Here is a 25,667-nt window from a genome sequence, read left to right on the forward strand (position 1 = left end):
GCTTGTCGGAGACAGGCTGTGGTGTTTGTTCCCGGTGCTGGCTGGGAAGCAGAGCAGGCGTTGGGAAGCGGGGATGGAAGGCCAGGAGGAGGACCTCGGGGGGCTGACCCAGATCTCTGCCCCTGCCCGAGCGGTGGGGTGTCCGGCTGCACTTTGAACCCCGGGGAGGGTGGCGGGCGCTCTGCCCGCCCGCGGTGTTTGAGGTGAGACAGAACAGGCTCTGCTGCGTGTGGGGCTGAGGGTCGGAGCCCGTGGGGCAGGATGAGGACCCTGCTCTGGGCTGGCTGCAGCCAGCTGCTGCCCCGGGAAGCCGGGCCCCACGCTCGCAAGCTGGCTGCGGTGGCCGCCCCACGCTGCGGCCCCTGGCCCTCGCCTGTTCTGGCCACCTCTGGCTCCTCGCCCAGCGCGTCCCCAGGGCACAGGGCCCCTCGCCGCTGGGCCTCGCGGTTCAACATTCCCCCCAGTGCCCTCTCGGTGGCCCGGCCCGCGGGCGTCTGCTCTATGATGAAACTGCCCGTTCAGGGGTCGGCAGAGGGACTGGACGCAGCTTTCGTTGGTGTCCCTCTGGACACGGGCACGTCCAACCGGCCAGGAGCCAGGTAAGGACTCGCCGCAGTGCCTGGGGAGCCGGTGCTTCGCTCCAGCCAGCCAGCACGGCTCCTCTGGGGAGAGGGGTGCTGGGCACACGGCGTGGGTGGCAGCTCTGCCCAGCAGCTTTTCTTACCCAGCTGCGCTGTCTCTCCCCAGGTTTGGCCCACGTCAGATCCGGGCTGAGTCGGCGATGGTGAGGAGATACAACGCCAGCACGGGGGCAGCGCCTTTCGACTCCCTGCAGGTGGCTGACATCGGCGACGTGAACGTGAACCTCTACAACCTACCCGACAGCTGCCGCTTCATCCGAGAGTCCTACCAGAAGATCGTGGCCTCCGGCTGTGTGCCCCTCACCTTGGGTAAGGAGCCTGCGTCCCCCTGCCGTGCCACCGCGTGCCTGCTTGTCCGAACTCCCTCTTTTCCCCACCTCATCCAGTCGGAACGTGATAGAAGGTGAGCGATGAATCTGTCCCTGGCACGAGGCGTTGTGCTGTATTTACAGGCCCTCTGCTGAAATGGCTGCCAGTAGTGATGCCTCCTGCGCTGTGCCAAAAAGGAGGAGGGTGGGTCAGCTGAGAGGCCCTGTCAGTGTTCCCCAGCCAGCACAGCCTGGAGCTCAAGGGAAGGCAATCAGCGACACGCTTTCTGTGTCCTGTTGCACAGGACCCAAAGCAAGAGCAGCCTGTGTCCCTCTGGAAAGCCTCGAGCTCGAGCGAGTGCCCGGCAGTGTGCCGCTTTGTACAAGGCGTGCTTTGGGCGCCTGTTCAAGCTTCCAGCTGTCACAGCTTGGCATCACTGAGTGAAGTGAGTGTAGAGAGTCACGAGGGGCAAATCATCAGTTACAGCATCCTCAGAAGTGAATCAAGCACCTACTTAAAAGCCTGGTCAAGTGTCCCGCTCCATGAGCTGCGGCTGCCGGCAGTGGTGCGTCTCTGGTCCTCCTGAGGAGGGAGGAAGCAACCTGCACATGGGATCCTCAGGTTTTCCTTCGGGAGTGAAGCCCTAGGGTGTAGAAACAAGTGCAGGATTAATGGAGTTGGGGGGGAAAATTGCCTGGGAAGAAACATAGTGAGCGCTAAGCACCTCTTGCAGGGCTTCACACCCTCTTGCCTGTCCTGTTGTAGGTGGAGATCACACCATAACCTACCCCATCCTGCAGGCTGTGGCAGAAAAGTAAGTTGCTAATTTGGAGATGTAGATTAAGGACCTGGGAAGGAGCCTCAGGAAGGCTCATGGCAGGGCCATTGTGCACGGGATGGGGATTAACACAGCCACCTGTCTCGACTAGGCATGGTCCCGTGGGACTGGTGCATGTGGATGCTCACACCGACACCGGGGACAGAGCCCTGGGGGAGAAGATCTACCACGGGACCCCATTCCGGCGCTGCGTGGAGGAAGGGCTGCTGGACTGCAGCCGCGTGGTGCAGATCGGCATCCGAGGCTCCTCTTATGACCCCGACCCTTACCAGTACTGCCGGGAACAGGTAAGCTCAGCCATGGGCCTGTGCCAAGAGTTGCTTTCTTTCCCTGCCACTGATATTCCCATGTCATTAATATTCCCTTAGCATCAGCTGGGTAAGAAATGTCTTTTCTGCACCCTGTCCCATGCCAGCAGCTTGGCCCACAAGACAGGTGTTCCCGGCCCACCGAGCCGTTAGTTGAGCGGCGTGTGCGAAAGCCGAGCTGTGGGCACTCTGCAGCTTGGCCCTGCGCTGAGGATTTATCCTGATGGGGCAGGGGATGCTGCGCTCTGCCAGCCTTCCCTGAGCGCACACCCACGTGTGTCCGTGTGCCCGCAGGGGTTCCGGGTGGTCCTGGCTGAAGAGTGCTGGCTGAAGTCCCTGGGGCCACTGATGGAGGAGGTGAGGAAGCAGATGGGGGAGCAGCCGGTGTACATCACTTTTGATATCGATGGGCTGGACCCTGCCTATGCCCCTGGCACCGGGACACCGGAGGTGGCTGGGCTCACACCCGCACAGGTAAGGGGGCGCAGCTTCCTTCCCCCCGTGGGACAGGGACCTTTTTGTGCCCGTTAGGGGAGGTCATAGCACCAGTGCAGGGTTAGGGAGGCCGGGGAGCATTTCGTAGGGGTCATGAGGAAGGGAAATGTTGAACTAGTGAGGTTTGGTCTGTAGAGGTTGGGTTTCCTTGTCTGTGTATGGGGAAAGCAGAGCCCTGGACTGGCCCACTAGGTCAGGTGCGCTTCCTGATCCCAAAGCTGTTTTCTTCCCAGGCTCTGGAGATTATTCGTGGCTGCAAAGGACTGAACTTAGTGGGATGTGACCTCGTCGAAGTTGCACCCATGTACGACATCTCTGGTGAGTCTAAAGATGGTTGGCAGTAAAGAGGTGTGCCTGGCCGGCAGCTGGACAGCGGTTGCGCATTCATGGCTTGGGGTTCCCCCCCCCCTTTCTGTCGCCTCTCAGGGAATACAGCCCTCCTGGCGGCGAATCTACTGTTCGAGATGCTGTGCGCCCTCCCCCGAGTGCAGACAGTGCGAGGGCAGCTCCCACCTGCCCCAGGGGCAACGCGGCTCTGACCCTGGCCATGGCTTTCGGGTCCCGTTCCCCTTGACTGGTTGCAGCCAACGTGGGCTTTGCAGTGAGGAATAAATGCCACTTGCTACTAAAAAAGGTAATTTTAATCTGAGAAACTGTTAAGTAAAGTAGCAGATGGGTTTGAACAGCCCATTTTAACAAGGGTGGCTGTAGCTTTTGAGTTTACCTGGGAAAGGAAAAGATGAGGCTAATGGTGTTTCACCTGTGCTCTCACCACTGGAATCGCTCACCTGGCTCTTAGGGGGGCGCATGGCAGAACCGCCACGGGTAAAAAGTTTCTCCCATTAAGATGCAGCAGCAGGACAGTGAACGCAGAGGAAGGGAGAGCAGCCGCAGGTGGCCTGGGACTTGTTCTGAGAACAGGGGGATACCCGACTCAATTGCCTGCGGGGATAACCAGGCATCTCCTGCAGCAGGAGCAGTGTAATTGCTCTGGGAGTTTCTGAGCTGACGTGGAGGTGAGGTTAGTTTGTACGTGGAAACACAGAGCCACCTCATCACACATTAAAATAGTTTATTTTGGTTGCGAATCTGTAATCGTCTTAAAACAAAACATCAGTGCCCGTTCACAAATACAAAAAAAAAAAAAAAGACAAAAAAAAAAAAAGACAAGTTTGCCAAATAAGTTAATTCTCCCCCCCTTTCCCAGTATCAAAAGTGCAAAATATGTACCTAATTTTCAGTCCTACTTCTCAGGCTGCCTTAGCATGCTAGTTCCTGGCAGGCTTTCGGTGAACAGCACCGCTCCGTACAGGGAGGAGGTTTGGTACCACCTTTAGCCCCGGGGGGGCTGCACCCCTTTGCTTCTGAGCAGTGTGCAAGCGCTTGGACCTCCCTCGAATAGTCCACCAGGACTGAATTTCCTCCGTCTTTGGATGACGAACCACCGCGTGTGTAACGGAACCGCAGGTGCGCTTTGCTGATGATATGTTATGATACGGGTCGAGCGCCGCTGGAGGTGGGGGGGGGGAAATTACCGGGGGGGGCGATGGCTCGCAGTTGCTGAGGGAGGGCGGACATATCCTGGGCGTACGTGGCCTCTGGCCACACTCTCCTACAAGAAAGAAGCACCCATTGCTCTGCAGCGGGCACCAAAGCTCACCGAACGAGGGGTTTAGAACAGTTTGGCGTTTGCTTCAGCCCACAAAACGTTTCTCCGTCAAAGGGCGACAGGAGCCAAGCTGGTCTGACCTGGTTAAACAGGAGCTGTGCTCCCATTCCAGCTGCAGCCGGCAGGGCCGGAGTGCCGCAAGCACCCCTTAACCAAAACTCCGTCCTGAAGGGGAGGTGGTTACCTTTGCTAAAAACAAATAATTGAAAAAATGATTCCAGCAAGTGGGCGGCGTGCGACCTGTATTTTGAAGGCCCAAGGGCTTTCTCTTTGTACTTGGGGCAGGGCTGAATTCCCTGGCTGTAGCACAGCTAGGCACTTTTTTTTTTTAAACACACCCAGGGCTTTCTTCCGGTTTCTGAGTAGCTGAAGAGACAGCGGAGACTCAGAGAATTTTCTTTTGTTTTTGCAAATGTCTTAAGAAGTTATGCAGAGCCTGCCACCAGGCTAAGACCTATTCTGGCCACGTCCTGCATGGCAAGCTGCGGGGAAAGCGCACGAGAACACTGTGGCAATGGCTCCAGCCAAACGAAGATGAAGTCTAGCAGCATCCAGCCAGCATTTTGTTCCCGCTCTACTTCAGCGGTACATGTGCGCCTCAGTGCTTTTTGGCAGGGAGCAGACGTCTCTCTTCCTTCCTTCCTTCTTCCTTCCTTCCCTCTGCTTTAGTGCCTCGCTCGTGCAGCAGTTCAAGCTGCGGCCCAGAGTTGGCTGAGCTAAAATTAAGTAACCTCACATAGGGTCAGCTGGTAGCATCGTAGCTTTTATTTGGAAGTACATCATACACGGTGTTTGAGATACCTGTGGTGGTCGAAGCACGCCAATCTGCTCCCAGGGTGGGGAGAAGCACAGCAAGCCAAGGGATTGTGAGCAACTAGGTCACAGTGGCAGTAAAATGACTTGAGCATTCCTGGATTTCGTATGGGATGGGCAGCTAGATCAGAGATTGGCAGAGTTGTTCTAACTGGCTGCTCTGCTACGACGGCAACTAAGGCGGCAAGGAGCAGCCGAGCTTTGAGTTAACCCCACGTGCTTGACTGAGCATTCTACTGTCAGGTTTGGCCCCCACGGCAAAGGCCACCCCACTCAGATCCCCGTGCTCCGGCACCGCCGCAGCCTAACGGCGACCTGGTACCACGGGGGCCTGGGCTGGAAGAGGCACCGCCAGTGCCAGCCGGTGTGAAGCAGCAAAAAGGAAGAACGAGCCCCGCCGGATTTCAGCCCTGGCCGCACAGAGAAACCCTGCTCCCTCGCTTTAGCCCTCGAGGGTCTGGCCACGAATCTGCTGCTCGCCTTCCCAGCAAAGGGTCTCCCTTTCCCCTCACTGTGGTGTCAAAAGCGGCTGTTGGAGCTAAAATGCCAAAGCCCAAACCAAAGCCCACGCTTTGTGACTGCCCTAGCTTCACACGGACCTGCCAGTTCAAAAAGACCCCCCCAACGCAAATGCACAAAACCCCCAAGGCGGCAGCCTGCGTGTTGAGACACCGAGGGTGGTGGCAGGAAGGAAACGGGCGAGAGGCTGAAACCCAGCATCTGAAACCCACGCCTAATCCAAAAGGAGCTTCGCGTGTAAGCGACAGTCTGATGATACCGCACGCCTTGGGCAAAGAATTAGGTTCCACGATACAAAGGAAGGTTTGTACTATGGGTGTAAGGGTGTTTGAAAGGAGCCCGGACCGACTCCCTGGCAGCTAGGTAGAGTTTCTTTTACACATCTACTGGCTTGTAGCAGCTCACGCCTACTATCTGAGGACGCAGTTAAAGTTATGGCTCTAGGATACATCGTCTAAAATAGACAGAAGCAGAAAGGCATCTGAAAAATTCAATGTGACGTTTAAATGGCTCAACACTTTTACAGTATTTACGACCGTGCAAAACCCCTTCCCTCCCTGGTTACGGTTTTGCCAGTGAAGCTGCACGTGGAACTATGATACGATGAGCATGAAACATGCAGATTGCCTACCAGCCCGCACCACAGGTACTCCCAGCTACAGTTTGCTACGAGGGAGATGCTCCCGACCATACCCTAAAACACTTACTCACTTACCACAGGGAAAGCTGATCAAGTATGACTGCCTGGTGGGAGGCCTTTCAGAAAGGCAGGGCCCAGGAGGGTCCGCAGGGTCTTGCCGGTGTTACACCATGCACCACGGGCTAAGCACACGGGGAAGGGGAGAGAGAACCACGACCTGACCTGCGTTACCGGCCGTGTTTGGTCTGGCCCAAGTCGCCAGGGCAGAGGAGTCATGGGGTTTTCTTCAACCGAGGTCAACTGAGAGATGGAGCTGGGGGTGACTCGGGAAGCAGATGTGGCAGAACAAGAAGGGAAAAACGGCCTTCTTGGCTCTTCGGTAGTACGGTGTCCAAACGCACGATGAGCGGGCGGCGGGGGGATTTCAGTGCGCTTGGCTGCGCTCCCGGGCTCCAGACACGGGGAGATATTTTCTAGTTGCCGGCCCTAGGAGAGTTCATCTAAAACCTAAGGTCCATTTGTCACGCTTGTTTGTGTATTCCTGGAAAGAGCTGTCCCTCGTCATCTTCATAAAAAGTGTGTCTGTTAGAATCTCTTTAAAATCCCTCAGTCTAGCGCGGGCCACGAGGGGATATAGAACCTCTGTAAGGAACCCTCCAGGAGGCGTTCCATCCAAAAGGACAATTTGTGTAATTTGTTTTTAATGGATCGAGAACCCGGGCTGCAGGAGGATTTCCCTCTGGCTTCCACGGGTACCAAGGAATTGTACTCCTCGCATAATGCCAGGGTTCCCCCCTCATCCCCGGATCGGTGAGGCTTAAAGAGGCAGAAGTATTTCTTGTGGCCGTTCAGAGCCAGGACATAGCCTGTGTAGTCACGTTCGAGGAAATGCTTGTCATACTGGTTTGGGATGGGGGCCGCATCCTGCGCGAACTCTAACAAGTACTCCAGCCATTCTCGGTGCTTGTCCAGGCTGAGGAAGGAGAAATGAAGAGAGCTGCTCCTGGGGGAAGAGTAAAGGGGAAACGGGATTAGCACGTGCCTCCCGAGTCGGACTGTTCCTACTGGACAGGTAAGCATTGGTAAATGAGGGCAGGTGCAGAGCTGGGTGGCCGCAGCTCCTTTTTTAACCCCGTTCAGCACAGGTGACCAGTGCCTAGCGTGCACCCTCCTCATTGAAATATGGGTACGGCCAAGCAGCAGCAGCACCAAACCTGTCTGGCTAGGAAAGGCTGCTTGGTTTTTGGTGATGCGTTGCTGCTGATGTGTGCAGAGGCCACTTTGCTGGCTAGAAGCATTCCCTCCTGGTGAACGAGCCAACACCGCTGCTAACTTGTCATCAGAGTGGCATTGCCCAAGCTGTTAAAACCAAAACAGAAACCTGGGAGAGGGCCCCGGCCTACCCTGTGAACGTGTAGACTTCCAGGGCAAACTTCTGGAGGAGCATGGTTTTGGTCGAGCTGGACAGGATCAAGACCACGTTCATGTGACCCGGCCTCAGGCGCACCAGGTTGCTGTTGTAGTTGATGTCCGTTAGCTCAGTCACCTCGACGAAGCCCTTTTTGGGCATCCTGCTGCAACAAGACAGTGATGAGGTGAAGGGGGAACGAGGGACCGGGAGAGGCTGAGGATGGAGGAACTGCAAAGCCGTTCCCTGTCCTCTGCCAAGCTGTCCCCGTGCCCTGGAGTTCAAGCCTGTTTAATGGGTGCCAGGGCCAGACTCGGATCTTCCTCAACGAGTCGGTCAGACCTTGACCTTCCCCGCCTCTCCCTGAAGATGCCATCTGGGGCCCACTCAGCAGGAATCACGTAATAACTAAGGCTGCACACCCCCGTCCTTGCTGGCCCTTGGTGCTGGCTGAGCACAAATCCCACCCCTCTCACTGCACTCACGCTGCCCCACACAACGAAGGCGCCATGCCCGTACAACTGTGGCGCTTCTCTGCCGCCCCCCTAATGCTCTGCTCTGCCCAGAGGCCCCCCAAGTGATGCTTCAGTGGAAAATGTGTGTGGAGAAACGAGAGAGGGAACCTGTTACTCTCTTTGCCAAAGGTTGCATCGTTCTTCTCCATCTTTGCAGCGTTTTCTTCTTTCTCAGAGGGAGGAGAGTCCCTTGTGTCACTCGAATCACTGCAAAGGAAGATTATCTTGGGTGCGTTTAAGGCACTGCAGATTGGAGAGAGGAGCTATCAGCTGGACTGTAAGATCCCCTGGGACCTTTTGGCCTGCACTCACCTGAAAGCCTGAACAATGACAGTGCCAAAGAGAATGAAGAGCGCAGAGAAGAGCAAGGACAGCAGCGGCATCATTTCTCGCCTGAGGGGAAGATTTGCAAACAGCAGTCAGGGCTGTGAATCCCACAGTTTCTGTTCGAATTTCAGTTCCTGTTACCTCAAGTAATACCATGCGGTTTCCCCAGAAACTCGCCTGGTTTCCTGGGGTCTTAAAGACAATCAAGATTTTGAGCACTGTCCTGCTCCCACCCAATAGGAAGAGGATAAAAACATTTTAAACGATCCATTTTAAAAACAAGTGACAGGGAAGAGGTGAAAGACAATGAGAGATGTGTGTTTTTGGGAGCATAACATCCACGCTCAGCCTCGAGGCAAAGCATGGCATACTCGAGGCAGAAGCTAATGTCACCGTGGCACCACCACTCTTTGCCTAAAGCTCGAGAGAATACTGTGTTTTGGTATGTTCTCAATTCCTGTCCATAAGACCCTGTTTCTGCTATGCCTCTGAAACAAGGTAATAGCAGTCCTGCTCCCCATTAAGACTCATTCACACCCAATCCGTACCAGTTACTGTGAAACAAACTGTCCCAGCAGTCTGAGATATAGTCCAGCATGGAGTAGAGCCATCGGATAAGGAACATCTGTTGAAAAAGAAAAAAGCCAATGCCAAACCCGCTACCCAGAGCACCCTGACGGGACTCTCAACCCTTAAACCAAACCCTGGGCCTGATCAGGTCTGGAGCATGCCACAGGCTTCTCTACAAGAGCGGGAAAGGGGTCTCACCCTGGTATTTTAAAATCTAAATAATGCCTGTGAAGGGCTGCAATGGGACTATCCGAAAAAGGGGATGCAGTGGTTGGGCAGCTGGAAAGGCCACGTGCTTACGGGAGCGAGCTCGTCATTCAGGTCTGCCAGAACGGTCTCCAATGAGAGAAGGCTGGGGTCTGTCCTCAGCTGGTCCAGAAGATCCAGGAGGATGAAGTTGTCCTCTTTGCTGCCTTGCCAGGCTTCCTCCAAGGCTTTATAGACGACCTTCCCAGCATTGTTGCGTCTCTCCAGAATGACCACCTGGACGAGGCAGTAACAGCGCAGATGTCAGTCTGGGGAAGGTACGGTTTTCTAGACAGATATTACGCTTCAAATCACTGCCCAGAATTGGGAGTCAGATCAAGGTATAGCCTCCTGCCCAAAGTGATGCGAATTAGAACAGGTGAAAGGAAAGGGGGAGGATGGGAAAAAAGAAAAAAAAAGGGGAACCCTCACAGATGATTTTCCCTTATACTTCTCCTCGTCCATCAGCAAGGTGTCGGCAAATTCCGGCTGCCGATCATTATAGATGTGCACAAACTTCAGTGTGTCTTTTGTGTTGGCCACAGCAAAAGTCAAAAATGCGTCATAAGCTGCAGCAAACTTGTCACCTTCTCCAGTAAGCAAGACCACGCAGTGCCTAGGCAACATGACGAGAGGGTTAAGAGCCATTTAGGAAATGAGAGGAAACAAGCATCCACTTTCCCCTAGCCAGAACCCCATCCTGCAACATGGATACTGAACGTAATGCAATGCATTTGTTCCCCTGCTTGCTCAGAATCAAACAAGTGGCTTTAGAAGCAGCCCCAGCGCCCCGGGGAACAAAATGGGGGGATGTGTCCCCCACGGAGCCTTACTTTCGCTGACGGTGAGACTTCTTCACAGGACACAGCTCCTGGAACAGCCTCTGGCTGGTGAGTCTGGCCACTGTGAGGAACTTATTCTGGGAAAGGAAGTCATCGATGAGCTGCTTCTTCATCTCTCGTGCCTGGTGAGGACAAAGAAATCCAAGGTCAGAACCAAGCCGGACGAGGAGAGCAAAGCTGCTGTGATGTTCGTGCCCAAAGGCTGCCAGCCACCATGGTCTTCCTGGAAATCACCCAAGACGTTTTGAAGCCCTGAGACCAAGCAGCTACTTGTGGCCACCCTCCTCAAAAGACCAGACACCGTAGCTGAAGCCTGGTGAGCTTCTTCTCTCCTCAGGCTTGCTTTTCCCTGCTGCTGAAGCCAGAGTTTATGCTGACAACGAACACTCTGAACACTCTTTGCTTTGACGCCTGCCACTGACTGACCTCTCGTCACAAGCTAAGTCAGAAAACCTGGGTGTCTGTTTGGCAGAAGCTCCCGGAGGGGGCTCCGAGCCGTACCTGCACCACATCGGCGGGCCTGTCGATGTGCTCCTTGAAGACCATCATGGTGGGAGTGTAGACGTTGATGTTGTACTGACGGGACAGCTCTTCCGTGCCTCGGAGTCCGACATAGACGTAACCAAAGGACAAGTAATCTCGGTATGCAAAGGCAGTCAGCTGGATGGGAAGAAAGCACCAGCATGTGTTTATGTGAGACAGCAAAACAGCATTTTCTCCCCTCTGCACGTGCCTGAGGTGACTTTGCTTTGAGCATGCCTCCTGCTGTGTTAAAGGTTGTCAGGCACACGCTTTAAGAGGCAAGAGCCCTGCCTCACCCTCGCTGAAGCCCAGTTTGCATCCCCTTAGTTATCATACAGGGAGCCTTAACGGACCCCAGCTGGCTTTTACAGCCTGACCTTTCGCATGGTAGCAGGGGGTTCACAGCAAACAGGCTTTTGGGTACCCAAAGGAGCTCTGCTGCAAAGATCGCTCACTACCAGTAAAGGTTAGTTCCTGTCTCTTGTTGCCACTGCCTCTGAAACCCACCCGTGCCTTCATGTCTGCTAAGGGTACATCCGTGGCAGGGCAGAGAAACTGACCCCCAACGCAGTCGGTCACCTGGCCACGCTGTTTTCAACTGACGCAAATCAGCTTGCTCTCCTAGAACCAGTCAGTAGTACTAAGCGGCATCGGTCCGCCTCTGCTCACAGCGATACGGCATTTTCTTTTGGCATAGCAGGATTTATTAGCAAGTCAAAGGCACAGTGACAGAAATCGCATTACCTTGTATAATAACGGGACAACTGGCATATGATCAAATAGGAGGACGTGGGGCTTGTTTTCTTTCTTCCAGTTGGAGAGAAAGCGGATGTAGTTTTTATCTGTAATCTTTAAATAGAATCAGAATGTTAGTGGAGCCTCTGACGAAGGCACACATGATGCCCTACTGTCATGTCTGAAGGGGAATCGAGCCTGAAAAAGCTGTCAGGGCGTTACAGAAAGCAGACTGTGGGTTCACCTTTCCAACAACAACAACAGGCGTGCTTGCTCTGTGCTTTTTTGGTATAGGCAGTGAATTAAAACCATCCATCTCAACTCCCCACCAACCATCCCAGTTATTGCACCCTCTGCCGATGCAGTTTCAAGACAATACTGGTGCCACTTGTGCTCTCCTAACTGTTCATCAGGACCATATGTTTTATATATGGTGCGAAGCCAAGGCTTTACAGGCATCTGTAAAGAGAAGTGGCCCTCGCTGAAGACCCCGCAGGAACACGAGGGGAGGGGAATGAGGCGCTGAGCAGACGACAGGCAGGTGAGAGCACTACAGGGCCTGACCTGGCCATGTCACACTGAAAAGGGGAGGTAGGCGCTCTCAGATGCTGCCCCAAATGACCAAGCAAGGCTGAAATGCAGGAATTTTGTCTGCAACAGGTGTTCCCTATATCTTTGAAAGGGATCATGCTGCCAGCTCCACTGTCCAAGGTCTGAATCAAAACCGGACAAAACAAACCATGGGACTCTGGGATCTCAGTGAGTTTTAGCAGACAACACCTACGAGCTGCCGTGCAGTCCCTCATCAGCTGGATGACAGCCCGAGGAAGAAGGGGAGTGAAATCTGTAATGACAGCTCTTAAAATGCCCTGCCAACCTGTTGGATCTTCATGTGCTAGGGACACACATCAGCTCGGGGGCCAAATTAAATGGGTCAGCCACCAAAACAGCTGAAGAGAGATGCATATCCAGATGGATGTGAGAAGTGGCACGCGACACCCTTACTGGAGCATACCTTTTCTATGAGATTCCCTGGCAGGAGGTTCTCCATGAATTGCCGCAGGTTTTCTCGAACGACGGCATTGTGGAAGAAGGTTATTTTCCCGTTAATGAGCCCTAGGAGGGACGGCGTGCTGTGTGCCCCTAAGTGATGGGCGAGGCGTCTTTCGTATCCGGCGTGAACAACTCCGATTCCTGCTCCTGGAAAAGGACAGCGAGTTCATGTGAAAGGCAGCCTAGCAGAAAATTGGAGCTGAAGAGCCATTCTACTGCCCAGCGTCCTGCTCAGGAGTTACTCATGGGACCATCCCTCCTAACTCTGTACTCTCCTCCACTTGCAATCCTTCAAGACTGCATTTAAACTCATAGCTTTATCTATGGGGAGAGGGAGAGCACATGCTGTCCTCTTTTCCACTGGCCACTGGTATTCCATGTGCTATGCTAAAACCTCAAGTAGAAAAACCTTAGCAAGCAGGAACTACAAGGCCTTTGTCTCCTGATGTCTGTCGAGTTTGTTTTCCTGCAAATGCATGCACACAGATGATGTCTGTGGGGAGAATGAGGAAGCTGGGCGTGGAGGGGCGAGTACAAAATAAATACCTGCTGGGTGTCCAAATGCCACATGCTGTAAATCGCAAAACTTACGGGATGGCAGCAGCCCTCAAGCAGAGGACGTATTCTGCAGGGATCTTTGCCTATCAGAGCCATCTGAGTGCAGGACCAAGAGCAACACAGCACTTAGGCTGGCAGCCTAAACCCGTAGCGGTGCAGTCAGCCCTCAGCCCCGCCGCCACCTATTATCGTCAGCATTGGACCAAGCTGCCAGCCGCACGGTCAGGAGAAAAGGTGCCTTGCCCTTGCGATCTAGGGGCCTGGGTTTTCCACCTTCTAAGCCGTAGCCTCATTGATTACGGTGTCAGTAATGTTTGGGAAAGCCTTAGGCTCAACCCCTGAGGAAATCTACAGCGTAAATGTGGTCCCCCAAAGCCCACGGTGATCACCACAGCCTCACCGGGCAACTGATGCATGCCCAGCCTCAACGGCCTCGTCCTTACCCAGTGCCTCCAGCTCCTGAGCAACTTCTTTCCACACAGGCTCAATGTGGATGCAGCTGAAACACCAGTCTGAGGTTATTTTGATGAGGTAAGGTTTCTTGAAACTATCCGGAACGATTTCATTGATGTAGTGGGAAAAATGGAGCAAATACTTCTCATCAGAGGTGTCACGCCTCTCCGAATTAAAAGGGAAATGAAAGAAGGACTCGTCGAAATAGAAGCCTTCATGGAAGTGGTGGAACTGGCGATGCTGGTGCGGAGAGTAGCCCTGGCTTTCCCCGGCATCTCCATAGCGGTCAAAGTTTGCCCTCTTTTCCTCGTTGGAGAGGATCTGGGAAGGAGACGATAGAAGAATGCTCACCTGAAACCAGGAGGGGGAACTTCCCTGACAATACTCCCTCAGTAAATTATGGGCTATGAGAGAATGTGTAGCTTTTGCTGCGTGTTGGGAGGGATCAGTGTTCTGGAGAAGGGAGCTATCGTGCGGCCTCCAGGCTCGTTGCAGTCAACGTGGGTAAAAAAAGCCAAAGGAAAGGAGCCTGTAAATCAAGGCCACTGTACCCATTGCAGACACCGACTGCTCCCTGAGCCCAAACATCATGCCATCTCAGCACTGACACTACTTTTCCGGAGCAGCTTTTGCTGGCATCTGCTTGAAGGTTGAGGGCTTTCTCGGCACATCGGGAAGTGCCACAAGTTTTGCCGAGTAGCTGGAAGCCCCACAGAAGAACTGCAGTTTTCAGCTGGGAGATGAGAATTTGCTTTTATTTCTGTGGGCTGGGCCTACTGGCTGCAGCAGCATCAGGTCAGCTGCCTCAAACCAAGGTGGCCAATTTTGAGAGCCATGCAGGAGCGATGTGCAAATTACTGCTTATGCAAAGCATCACGTGAAGCGAGTAAAGCCCTGTGGTGAGTAACGCTGCTTACATCACCCCCAAAGCACTTATATGTACACATGACACAGATGAGATGGCCGCCCAGCCACACGGGGCTCAGTGAGTGGCCACTCCTCCCTCGTTTGAGGCTTTTTAGTGAGAACAGGGCAGACCAGTCACAAAATGACTGCGATGGAGGCCACGCTGGTGATGTCCAGCAGCTCTCTGTTGAGAAGGTGGAGGAAACTTTCCTGGTTGGTAGTGTCTGCCTCCACAGGGTTGAGCGCCTTTCCTGTGTGGATGTACGCAGAAAAGCACAAAGCCGCATCCGGAAAAATAAGGTCGCTTAACTTTTAACGATGGCAGGGTATAGCAAGAAGGGCATGTTACCTCGTAGGCCTTGCTGATCTGGATGAATTTGTCTTCTGCTCCAGGGTCCTTGTTTTTGTCAGGGTGCCTACGAGGCAGAACAGGAGGGAAAAGGGGTCAGCAGTTCCCTGCGGGGGCATGGTGAGCTGTTGGCAAGCAGGACATGGACAGGTGGGGTGCGCAGCAGCACCCACCGAGGCCGAGATCATGTTTTCTACCTGGCACATGCTCTCCCACCCTCCCAAAACGCAGCACTGGGATGCACGCCTGCAGGCCCTGTTCCTCTGTCCGATCCCTCGCCAACGGCCCAAGCCCAGGCCGAGGGAGCACGTCTTTTGCCCACCTACTATGGCGATGTGTCCCTTGGCTGCTGCCCTACATAGCTACTGGCTTCTTCCTGAAAAATACCTCCCACCACAGCCCTCGGGGACGTCTGGGGCAGAGCCACGCAGGCTCTCAAAGCTCTGCGGCCGTGCCTTGAGCCCGCTCCTCAGCGTGTGATATTTGTGGATCCCATGCGCTTCCCTTCCATGGCCCAGTTGCCCTTGGGTGTCGGCGTGGGGGCCGCGTTGCCCTTTGGTGTCGATGTCTCACCGCCAGTCAGACCTGTGGAGGTCCCAGCTGAGCCAGGGAGAACCTCCTCCCCCGCAGCCAGGCCCCGGGAGGGTTTGACGGGTACTGCGGCTCACGGGAAGGCGGCCGCTCCGTCTTGGGATGACCCCTGGCCTGCGAGCAGGACCCGGCGCTCATCTCCGGCCGCCCGCGGAGCCCCGCCGGACGCAGACAGCCGGGGGAGGCGGCTGACGCCACGGCCCGGCTGCGCTCCCCGCTGCTGCCCGGCTCTGGGACGCGGTCCGCCCCGGGGTCCGTGTGTCCGGCCGCCCCGGGGTCCGTGTGTCCGGCCGCCCCGGGTCGGGACCGAGGGGGAGGCACGTACCATTCCCGGGCGAGCCGCTTGTAGGCCTTCTTGATGTCGGCCTGGCTGGAGCTCCGGCCCACCCCCAGGATGCGGTACGGGTCGAAGTCCCCCGCCGCCGCGGCCTGCGCTCCCAGGGCCGCCAGCAGCAGGGCGGCGGCCCAGGCCAGGCCCGCCCGCCCCAGCTCCATGGCTCCGGCGAGGGCTCGGCGGGGAGCGGGGCCGGGACGGGGACCGACGCGGCGGGGAGCGGCGAGGGCCGCGGACGGGCCGCCCTCAGCCACCCTGCGCCGCCGCTTCCGGCGCGCCCGCCCCGCCGTCACCATAGAGACGGCGCCGCTTCCGGTCAGCGAGGCGGGCGGGCAGAGCGGCGCCGCCATGGAGGAGGCGCAGCGGCGGGCCCTGCGGCGCGGGCGGCCGCGGCTGGTGGAGGCGCTGCGGGTGGCGCCGCTCTGGGACCCGCTGGAGCAGCGCGGCCTCTTCACCCGCCCCATGGTCGAGGAGATCCAGGTGGGCTGGGGGCGGCCCCCGGGACCCCGCCCCGCGGGGACAGGCACGGGCTGGGTGGTTCCCGTGCCCCCTTAGCTCCAAGGGGGTGGCCCCTGTGTCCCCTCAGCGTAGTGACAGGCCTGGGGGAGGCCTCCGTGTCCCCTCACCCCGGGGGGGTGGCCCCTGTGTCCCCTCAGCCTAGTGACAGGCTCGGGGGAGGCCCCCGTGTCTCCTCAGCACTGGTGACAGGCCCAAGGGAAGGCCCTGTTTCCCCTCACCCTCGTGACAGACCTGGAGAAGGGTGGCCCCATGTTCCCTCACCCTAGTGACAGGCCTAAGGAGACCTCCATGTCCCCTCACCCAAGGGGGGTGGCCCCTGTGTTTCCTCAGCCCGGTGACAGACCCAAGGCAGGGCCCGGTGTCCTGTCACCCTGGTGACAGGCTGAAGGGAGGCTTCTGTGTCCCCTCAACCCCGTGACAGGCCCGAGGGAGAGCTGTGTGTCCCCTCGGCCTGGTGACAGGCCTCGGGAGTGGCCCTTGTCTCTCCCCAGCCCAGGCCCTGCAGGTAAGAGGTGTAAGAACTGCCCCCTGCCCCAGCCAGTGCCAGGCACAGGCCCCCCATTTCCCTTCTTGTTACTGGGGACAGGCCTGGGGGTGTCTTACCTTGTCCCGTGCACTGCCGACGAGCTGGGGGGTGCCACTGTGTCCCCTGGGTAGGGGCTGGGGGTGCCCCCTCCTGCCTTTCCCTCCAAGCCTGACGGTGGGCTGCAGCTACGTGTCCTCAGCAGGGCTGGGTGGATGGAAGGGGTCAGGGCTGGGGTTGGGGTGGCTGCTGGGGGGTCTCTATGGCTGTCCGCTGGCTCTTGGTCTCGCTTGCCCCGGGGAGGTGTGCTCAGCATGCATCCACACGGTTCCCCTCTCTGGGTGCCAGCTGGAACAGCCGGCCAGGTGGTGTGCCTCAGCCTGGGGAAACGTGCCTGGGCTTTCCTCCTCTGCAGAGCGCCGGCAGCCGAGGAGAGCAAGCCCGGCAGCTGGTCATCGACCTGGAGACTCGAGGGAAGCAGGCTTTTCCTGTATTCCTCTCGATCCTGCGGGACACTGGACAGGGTGACCTCGCGGACATGCTGATTGAGGAGTGCGAATGCCTGCCAGCACCACTGCAGCCGATAGACCTGAGGCCTGTCGAGCTGGACTTACATAGAGAGAAGCGTAATAAAAGTAAGTATCAAGGGCACAGTCTTTTCTGGGCAAACAGTAGCTTGGGGTGTGGCAGCTGGGATCCCTCTTGCCATGGGTGTTAGCGTGCAAAGTCCTGGTTTTTGTTGTCCTGGAGCGTGGCTCATAGAGGGGACTATGCAGAGCTGTTGAAAGAACATCATGCTTTCCAGCAGTGGAAGCCTTTGAGCTTGGGCTATGTGCTTGCAGTGTGAGGAGCTTCCTTCTCTGTATTTTTGCATATGACCTCTGCAGTACCTCTGTGAAAACAGATTTTGTAATGTCTTCACCACCTTGTGCTCTGCTGAATCTGTGAGCAGATGCAGCCGTTGCAGTTGTAAGAAGAAACCTTAGTCCGTTGAACGCTGGGAAGGGGAAAATGGATGTGATGGTGTATCGCAGCCTTGCCACAGGGCTACTGTGACAGGTGGCTGTTGGCTTGGGTCCTTCTGGGGACCCTGGCTTGTTTATTTGGAGCATGAAATGTGAAGGGGGAGAACACAAAGTCTGACGGTTCTGTGTTGTTACATATGGGAACTTTCCTGCACGTTTGTCCATCCCAGTCCAAGCTGAGAGTGAAAGACCTCGAATACCTCCTGCACCAGCCTGGGGTAAGCTGCATCCCGGCTCTTCCAGAGAGAGGGCATGCTGAGCGCTCATTTCTGCCATGCGGCGGGCGGGAAGGGGGAGTTGGTATGTGGTGCTGACACATCACAGGTGGCAGAGAAGGATCTCTATGAAATTGGAGTGGAAAGTGTACGATGTATCATCGTGGAGAGTGGAGGGCTAACTACTGTGTGTCTGTTGTGTGTTGTAGGTGGTCTGGACATTGATAAAAGGAACCATGACCTGGTAAGTACTTGTTTAGGCATTCCCGAAGTGTTCCCTATTAAGCCAAAGCTCCATGCCTTGTGGGTGGCTACTGAAAATAACCCTGGGATAGCTGGTTCTTGCTTTGTGTTATCTGAGTGATAGCTCCGAGGCCGATGCTGCTGTAACAGGGCTGATAGGGGCTTGGGGCAGGTAAATCATTAGCCGGCTCCTCCATAAAGATTATTGCAGCTGTGACAAAAATAATGTATCTTAGAGTTAATACTTATGCTTAATTTCTGAATGCACTGAGTCGTGTGTTGTCTGCAAAGTGGTGTTTAGACTTAGTAATCATAACATTGAGAGGCGGATGCCAGGAAAATAGAGATGAAGGTGTGCAGTGTGCTTTGGCGCATTGGGAAATGCACAGGGAAGTGGGTATCGTGAATGTGTCTGGAGTTGCCTTCCGATAGCCTGTGGGTGTCTGACACACAGGGAACGGTTTGGCCATGTATGTGTAAAGCTCCTGGCTGTAGTGGTGTGGGTGTTTGGGTAGCTTTTGTAAAATTGCCGTGGTGCTGTTGTTGATGGTAGAGCTGAGTCTCCGGGAGAGTTATCTGCCTGTTCTCTTGGCTCCTTACGTGGACTCTCATGGTGAGGTTTGGTGGCAATGCCTAAAGAAACCTCCCAGGATCTTCAACTTGCCATGGGAGACGCTGTGGGTAAAGCAGTGGCCAGTTTTCCACAAAGGTGGTCCCCGATCTGGCAGGTGGGTTTGTGTTCCCCAGCAGCTGATAATGACGTGTGTGTGGAGAGCAGATGCTCTTATCTTGCCGTCGGCCTGGGGAAACGCAAAACCTGTGAAATGAGCTGCTTGAAGGAATTGCCTTGCTCGTTGGCACCATGTCCCACGGATTAGCCAGTAAGAACTCCAAATAAGAGGGTGTTTAATTGCGGTGTGTGCTTTGCAGGTTTATGAACTGAAAGCAAACCCATGCGGACACTGCCTGATCCTTAATAACGTCAACTTCAGTAGAGATTCAGAATTGGATCTGTCAACTCGATATGGCTCTGACGTGGACTGCAAGAAGCTGGAGAAGCGCTTTAAGGCCTTGTGCTTTGACGTCCAGACTCGACGGGATCTGAAAGCTCAGGTGAGGCCGACCGTGTCCAGCTAACACGAGGGACGAGTGGCAAGCCCCTGGAAGTGACTGCTGTCATGTGTTGCGGGCTGTACCCCTGTGGTGGCAGCACGCCGAAAGCCCCAGCTTGTGCTGTGCAAAGAAATAATCGACCACTTGCATCCTCTTTGTTACTGTCGAGCTGTGATTGCAGGAGAGAGGCCCTTGCGTGCTTTCACCCTTCTGCCTGAACTTTGATTCCTCCTTGCGATCTGTAGGGAAGCAGCTGAGCCTGTTACTCTGTGTAGCTCTGCCAGCCCCTGGGTTGTGTGCGGCTGGGGATGCAAGTTGCCTGTCCCTACGGTCCTCGGCCATTACTGGAAGTGGCAGGGGGAGCTTAGTCATCTGGATCAGCTGTCAAATGTAGAACGAGGTTCTCTGCTCGCCTGCTGGCCCTTAATTGGCAGTAGTGCTTTTCAGTGGCTAAATCGCATGGAAGTGTAGTTTGGTTTACGTTGCTGTGTCACAAAGAACGCAGCAAGGAGAGAAACCTATGTAATTAAAGTAACTAATGTTAAATAAGGTGGAGCCACAGAAACACTGCTGCCTTTTGCTGCCTGTATGTGGGGTGTGGGTTATTCTGTGGCCAAGAGATGGACCAGATCTTTCTGAGCAGTGCAGCTGCAATGGATGGATAAGAGCCAGCCCGGCAGTAATTTGTGGCTGAGGTATGGTTTGAAAAAGTGCTTACCATGACATTCTCCATGTAGGAAATGATTTTGGAGCTGCTGAAGCTGGCACGGCGGGACCACAGTGCCTTGGACTGCTGCGTGGTGGTCATCCTTTCCCATGGCTGTCAGGTGGGTTCGTCGCATCTCTCCTTTTCCTCATTAGGCTGGCTGCCTGCGTGGGCAGGGGTTGATTCCCCACGGGGCGGGAGAGAGGGAAGCGGTCTGTTGTGACTGATCTGAGGGCTGTTCTGCTGCCACAGTACATTGCAAGGAGTTATGTTCTCCTATCTGGGTGAAAGAAAACGGAGCTTTCCCAGCTCGTCTGGTGTTGCCTGTGGACAAGCGTGGTCCATTTTGGAGGCTGGGGTGTATAACACAGAGCCAAACGCCAGGCTGTGAGTGAAGGGAGGTAGCGTGAACCCTGATGCCATAGTCATTTGGTCCTTCCTGTTTCTCTGGCTCTGATGGAGGAGACACAGTTAGTTGTAAAGCCTGTTCCTTGCAAGGCAGAGGCCTCAAAGGATGAGGAGAGAAGTTGTTATGAAGATGGGGCGTGTTACATGCCCACTATCCCAGAGGATGAAGAACCCTGTCGCTGGAGGAGGTGGGATAGGAGGTGGATAACGGGAGGAGTTGGATGGCTGGGTTTCAGAACATGTCAAACGACTCCCGGGTGTCACCTCGCCCTGGCGTGGTGCACGCCTTCACACCAACACGAGGAAGTGAGATTTGGTCTGGTGCCTTTAGGGCTCCCTCGGAACTGGCCTTGCCTTCCGCCTTACTAGCTCCTGGATTTTCCTCTTACAGACGAGCCATATTCAGTTTCCCGGAGCCGTTTACGGAACGGATGGAAAACCCATTCCAATAGAAAAGATTGTGAACTATTTCAATGGGTCCAATTGCCCGAGCTTGAGAGGAAAGCCCAAACTCTTCTTCATCCAGGCCTGTGGCGGAGGTGAATCTTTGTTTCGGTTCTGGTGGCGAATTGGCTGTTGGGCGTGAGCAGGCTTCAGAGACGCGGTTAGGCTTTGGCCTGTTGTTCCTTTTTGTTCGTCACCTGTCTCTCTGGCTCTCTTCTCTTGCCTTTGGCCATGTATCCTGACCACTGGTGCAGATGGAGTCTGAAGGCTCGGACACCGGCTTCTCGAAGGAGGGTGGGGCTGATCTGTGCGTGCCAGAACGGTTTTTCTGTATGGAAGGGATGCGGGAAAGAAGGAGGGGAGCAACTGCGGTGCACACCAAGCACCTGCTCCAGGTCTTGGGCTGTGAAGCTGGCAGGGAAACGCAGACCTCAGGGAGTTTTCCCAGTGGAAGGTCTGTGCAAATGGGTCGAAAGCATGAAACTCCTTTTCAGACAAAGGTTGGGTAAACTTGCCATCCCAAACTCCTTGAATTGACTTTTAAGGAGATTGTCCTCACCTCCTCAAACCTTTTGTTTTGGGCTCTGCAGATGCCAAGGCAATTTTTACCAACTGGCTGACAGGCTAGGTATTTGATGGGATGAGGGAGTATTTTCGGTTTCCCCCTCCCAGGTTGGAGGAAGACTCTTACATCCCTGAAGTAGCCAACTGAATATATTTCCCAGATATCTCTCAGGAAAACAGACCTTTTTAAAAAGCACAGAGGGACATTCGCTGCACATTTAGGCCTTCACTAAATTACTAGCATAGAGTAATTCAGCTGATGGCCACAGGATATATTTATGTATATTCCACCCCATCCCAGTAGTAAGATGTCTGGCACAGTACTTTTTGTTTCAAGACAGTGTTTTACAGTTGGACAGGATGATCATAAAGGTATTTTCCAACTGCAGTGATTCTCCGAGGGCTTTGGTGTGAGTTGCCAGTGGCTCCATTTCAACCAGCACAGCCAAAGGGCCAAAAAGCTTGGTGTCGTCAGAGACCTTTTATTCTTTTTTTTTTTTTTTTTTTTTTGTTACACATGTTTTTATCATCCTAACAGAAGATGTACTATCGGTGAACGCTGGAGTAAGATGAACTTTAGGGACTGTCTTGTTGCCTTTTTTTTGCAGAGCAAAAAGATCAAGGCGTCACGGTGGATTACAAGTTGCCCAGAGATGAAGCTCCTGGAGGTGCTTTGGAGTCGGACGCGACTCCTTTTCGGGGTCTGTCGGGGAACATGGACGAGCCAGATGCCATAGCCAGTTTGCCCACACCCAGTGATATCTTGGTCTCCTACTCAACTTTTCCAGGTGAGCCAGCCCACGCAAATCCTTTGCCAGCTACAGGGGGATTAGCCAAGAAGGTTGAAGCTTTGCAGCCAAAGTCAGGGGCAGTTAGGGGCAACTGGCTCCATCCGAGACAGCACCCAGGGAGCGGCAGTGACTCGGTCAGGCGAGAACAGAAGACTGGCTTTAGCAGAAATGTTCTCGTTCTTTCTCTGCAGGTTTTGTCTCCTGGAGGGAGGCATCGAGTGGCTCGTGGTATGTGGAAGCACTGGACGCTGTGCTGGAGCAGTATGCCCATTCAGAACACCTGCTGAACATGTTGCTGCAGGTAAATGCCTTATTTTTTTTCCCTGCTTTTTGTAGTTGTATGAAAGAAGCAGTGAGAGCTGCGATCAGCCAGGACGTGGAGGCCTATGCTTAAAAACCAGCAAGGATGGTCTTGAGCATTCAGTTGGGGCAGTGGCTAGTTGGAGCTACTGGGTAGAGGTCTAATAACAAAGAAAACATCTGGCCTCAATCTGCCAAAAACTGCCTTGAGGTTTCTCTAGAGAAAAGTTATCTGGGATGTAGGGACTATAATTTTTTTCCGAGGAAACTGCTAAGAAATGACATGGCTCACCCCATTCTCAAAAGCCCAAGCTGATGGCACTGTGGGCACCGTCATAAGCGTGCCACCACGTGTCCAGGCAGAGCACATCCTTGGGGAAGTCCCGCCAGGTCTCTTGTGCCTGGAAATCTCTGCAGGTGCTCTTTTTCTCTCTGGTGCTCCCATCACACCGTGGTAAGTCCTGAGGAGCATCTCGCCCTTGGGAAGATGATGCCATGTTTGTGTTCGTGTGTCCCATTGAGCGAGGAGCACAACACGCAGGGAATGTGGAACCCATGTGGCTAACAAATGCTTTCCTGTGCGTGCCCTGTTGGCTAGAGAAAGTTGCCAAAGGTGGGGATGAGCGTAGGTACTTCTAGACGCCTTTCCTGGTCTCTGTGTGTAAGAGAAGAAAAGTCTTAGGTGGAGGTGGCAGGGGAGAGGACCTCCTTTTTTGTCATTTTCCTGATGTCACGGTGCTGCTTTGGCACGTGGCGGCAGCATGGCAGCCATCAATGTCAGGGGAGTGGCGCGAGACCCTTTCTCCACTGGCTGGCATTTGGCTTGAGGGAAGCAACCATGGGGAAATGACAGGCGTGTCTGGAAGAAAATGGGTGGAAAGGGAATCTGCTCCTAAGTGAACACCCAAAGGGAGAAGAGGGAGTTGGGGCACCTGCTGAGAATCACCCACCATGGGCAGCCGTGGCTGATACAGCCGGGGTTTCCCGAAAGGCCACATTCCCTCGAGCGCCTTTTGTTTTTGTGGGTGAAAACATCTCATTTGAGGAGACCTGCCCCCCTCCTGTCCCACAGTCCCATTCCCTGTCCTCGTTGCCATGCTTCCCACGAGAGAGGCTGTGCCCTGATGCACAGCTCAGAGAAGCGTCCCACTCCTTGACCGCTCTCCTTCTGTTCTTAGGTGGCAGATGCTGTCTCTGCCAAGGAGAGGTACAAGCAGATCCCAGGCTGTTTTAACTTTCTCCGGAAGAGATTCTTCTTCATGTGCAAGTGATGCCTGAGCTGTGAGGTGCCCGCTGAGTGCGAGCATTACTTCCCTGCGGCCGGATGAAATCTGCGCCCACCGGTGCTCGGCATTGATGCTCCTGGAGCCCTTTGTCTGTTGAGATGTTTGTCTTGAGAAACATAACCTGCCAACGCTGTCCTTGCTGCGAAGTAGAGGTAAGACAGAGAATGGCGCTGTGCCGATGGGAAACATTCAAGACGGAGCAGGGACGGGTGTGAAGGAAGGTCCTTTGACAGGCACGTGCCGGCCCGGAGCCTCTGTGCTCACAGAAGACAGTGCCTCTAGCTCGTCGTGATGCAGCCATGCTCAGCCTCAGAGTCATTTTGTGTCTTTGCCAGTAACCAATCGACGGAATTGAAGTCTGGCCCTTAAGTGGAATGACATGATTTTTGCAGTTGATAGTTCTCGTTTTCAATAATGTGTAATGAAAGAGGAAAGAGATCTTTAGTGTTGGCATTTCCTTGTCTGTTCCATCTTGTGAATGTGATTTCAGCATCTCCTGAAGGCTCCCCTGAAATGGGAAGAGCCAGAAAAACCTCGCTCACACAAATTTTGAGCCTGCTGCTCTAACCAGTAGTGTTTCTCTAACGTGGCCACACGAGCAGATAGAGAAGGCAGCTCCTGTCCTTTCAGGAAGTCAGTTGTAGGCAGAACTGGAGTTACAGCGGGGAAACAGGAGGATTTCTTTAAAGATTGGAGCTGAGTTAAAGCACTTGCCCTGACGAGCTGCTGCAGTGATGGTTTCAGGTCAGAAACCCTGGATGTTTGTGCGGTTTTGGGGCAAAAGCATCCTTGGAGACCAAGGAGCTGCTCTCAGGAGCTGCAGCTGCCTTTGGGTATGTAGGTGGGGAAGGGAAGTGTCGGCGAGCTGCTGTGTGTGCTGCACAGAGCTGGGATGGAGCGGAGAGCTGCACACGTGGCTGCCCAGCCCATCTTCATCCTGTGGGCTGATTTATGCCCTTGGGAAACCGTGCGAGGGTTTTGGCGCTGCGAAGGCAGATCAAGCTGTGCCCCTTTGCCTCTGTGCTGCTGTGGGGAGCGAGGGATGCTTGGGGATTCACAGGGGAACCCAGGAACATCTGCTCTGCCTTTGCAGTCGCTGGGTATTTTCATGGTTTGTTTTATTTTTGGGAGTGTTTTGGGTGCTTAGAGGCAGTTTGGCACAGTGACCTCACAACCAGTGGCAGGCCCCATCTGGAGCTGGGATGTGGCTGTGATGGCCCTGCCCATGCCCAGGGTGTTTGTGAGAGCCCAGTGCCACAGCGGTGCCTTCCCTGTGTCCCCAGGGTGTGGGGTGGCAGGAGCACAGTTGCTGGGATGGTGGGTGCCAGCATGGCTCTGGCACGGGGTGTCAAGAGCTGGGTTCCCCCTGTGGCAGATGGCCCCTTGTCTCTGAGTGCCCACTCGTTTTCCCCCCAGTGTCTTCCTCCTGCCTGGTCTTTCCGTGTCCCTCCATGTCCCTCCTTATCTTTCGCCCATCAACCTTCCTATGGTCTGTGTTTTGTCCCCCCCAGTTTTCCTCTGTATTTAGCTTTTTTTTTTGCTTTGCACTGTTTTACACCTCTTTACAACCAACCCCCGGCTCCGATTATGTTACTCCTCTGTCCCACCCCCCTTTCTCCCCTCCCATCTTTTTGGCTCTTGGAGCTGAGAGAACTCCCCTGTGCCAGTGCCTTTGAGCCTCCTTACTTTTTTTTTTTTTTTTTTTTTTTTTTCTCTCCTGTCTTTCTCCCTGTTGGTCTCTGCTTCCCCCTCTGTTCCACCCCCTTGCTCCCCACTCTGCCTGGGTTTCCCCCTGCTGGGGCAGAAGGTTTTTGGGTTTTCTGATGTCTTACCCCTCTCCATGTTATGGTGGAAAACAACAGTGCAGGGGGGGAGAACTGTTAGGCCTT

General features: G+C 54.7%; 3 protein-coding genes across 4 annotated transcripts; 2 read left to right on the forward strand and 1 right to left on the reverse strand.

Moving 5' to 3' along the window:
* The first annotated feature begins 209 nt into the window (after positions 1–209).
* Positions 210–3,679, forward strand: AGMAT (agmatinase). Its single transcript, XM_055704003.1, has 7 exons — positions 210–599; positions 748–950; positions 1,716–1,764; positions 1,880–2,075; positions 2,391–2,570; positions 2,825–2,909; positions 3,018–3,679. Exons 1-7 carry the CDS (start codon positions 262–264, stop codon positions 3,128–3,130), a joined length of 1,164 nt encoding a protein of 387 aa, XP_055559978.1. The 5' UTR covers positions 210–261; the 3' UTR covers positions 3,131–3,679.
* DNAJC16 (DnaJ heat shock protein family (Hsp40) member C16) lies at positions 3,647–16,116 on the reverse strand. 2 transcript variants are annotated; one of them, XM_055704001.1, is made up of 14 exons: positions 15,633–16,116; positions 14,717–14,783; positions 13,452–13,782; positions 12,413–12,597; positions 11,407–11,511; positions 10,642–10,800; positions 10,132–10,262; positions 9,731–9,914; positions 9,353–9,535; positions 9,031–9,107; positions 8,468–8,548; positions 8,264–8,362; positions 7,636–7,803; positions 3,647–7,235 (listed from the first exon to the last, which is right to left on the reverse strand). In XM_055704001.1, exons 1-14 carry the CDS (start codon positions 16,103–16,105, stop codon positions 6,839–6,841), a joined length of 2,640 nt encoding a protein of 879 aa, XP_055559976.1. In that variant the 5' UTR covers positions 16,106–16,116; the 3' UTR covers positions 3,647–6,838. The 2 variants fall into 2 exon arrangements, with proteins under 2 accessions (XP_055559976.1, XP_055559975.1); XM_055704000.1 differs by having other exon boundaries at positions 7,636–7,806.
* On the forward strand, positions 4,085–24,231 carry CASP9 (caspase 9). The gene is made up of 10 exons (XM_055704002.1): positions 4,085–4,845; positions 17,099–17,318; positions 17,879–17,926; positions 18,133–18,167; positions 19,097–19,279; positions 20,017–20,106; positions 20,785–20,932; positions 22,010–22,189; positions 22,384–22,493; positions 23,671–24,231. Exons 1-10 carry the CDS (start codon positions 4,735–4,737, stop codon positions 23,761–23,763), a joined length of 1,218 nt encoding a protein of 405 aa, XP_055559977.1. The 5' UTR covers positions 4,085–4,734; the 3' UTR covers positions 23,764–24,231.
* The last annotated feature ends 1,436 nt before the right edge of the window (positions 24,232–25,667 follow it).

Source organism: Falco cherrug, chromosome 3 (genome assembly GCF_023634085.1).
Source record: "Falco cherrug isolate bFalChe1 chromosome 3, bFalChe1.pri, whole genome shotgun sequence".
NCBI classification, from domain to species: Eukaryota; Metazoa; Chordata; class Aves; order Falconiformes; family Falconidae; genus Falco; species Falco cherrug.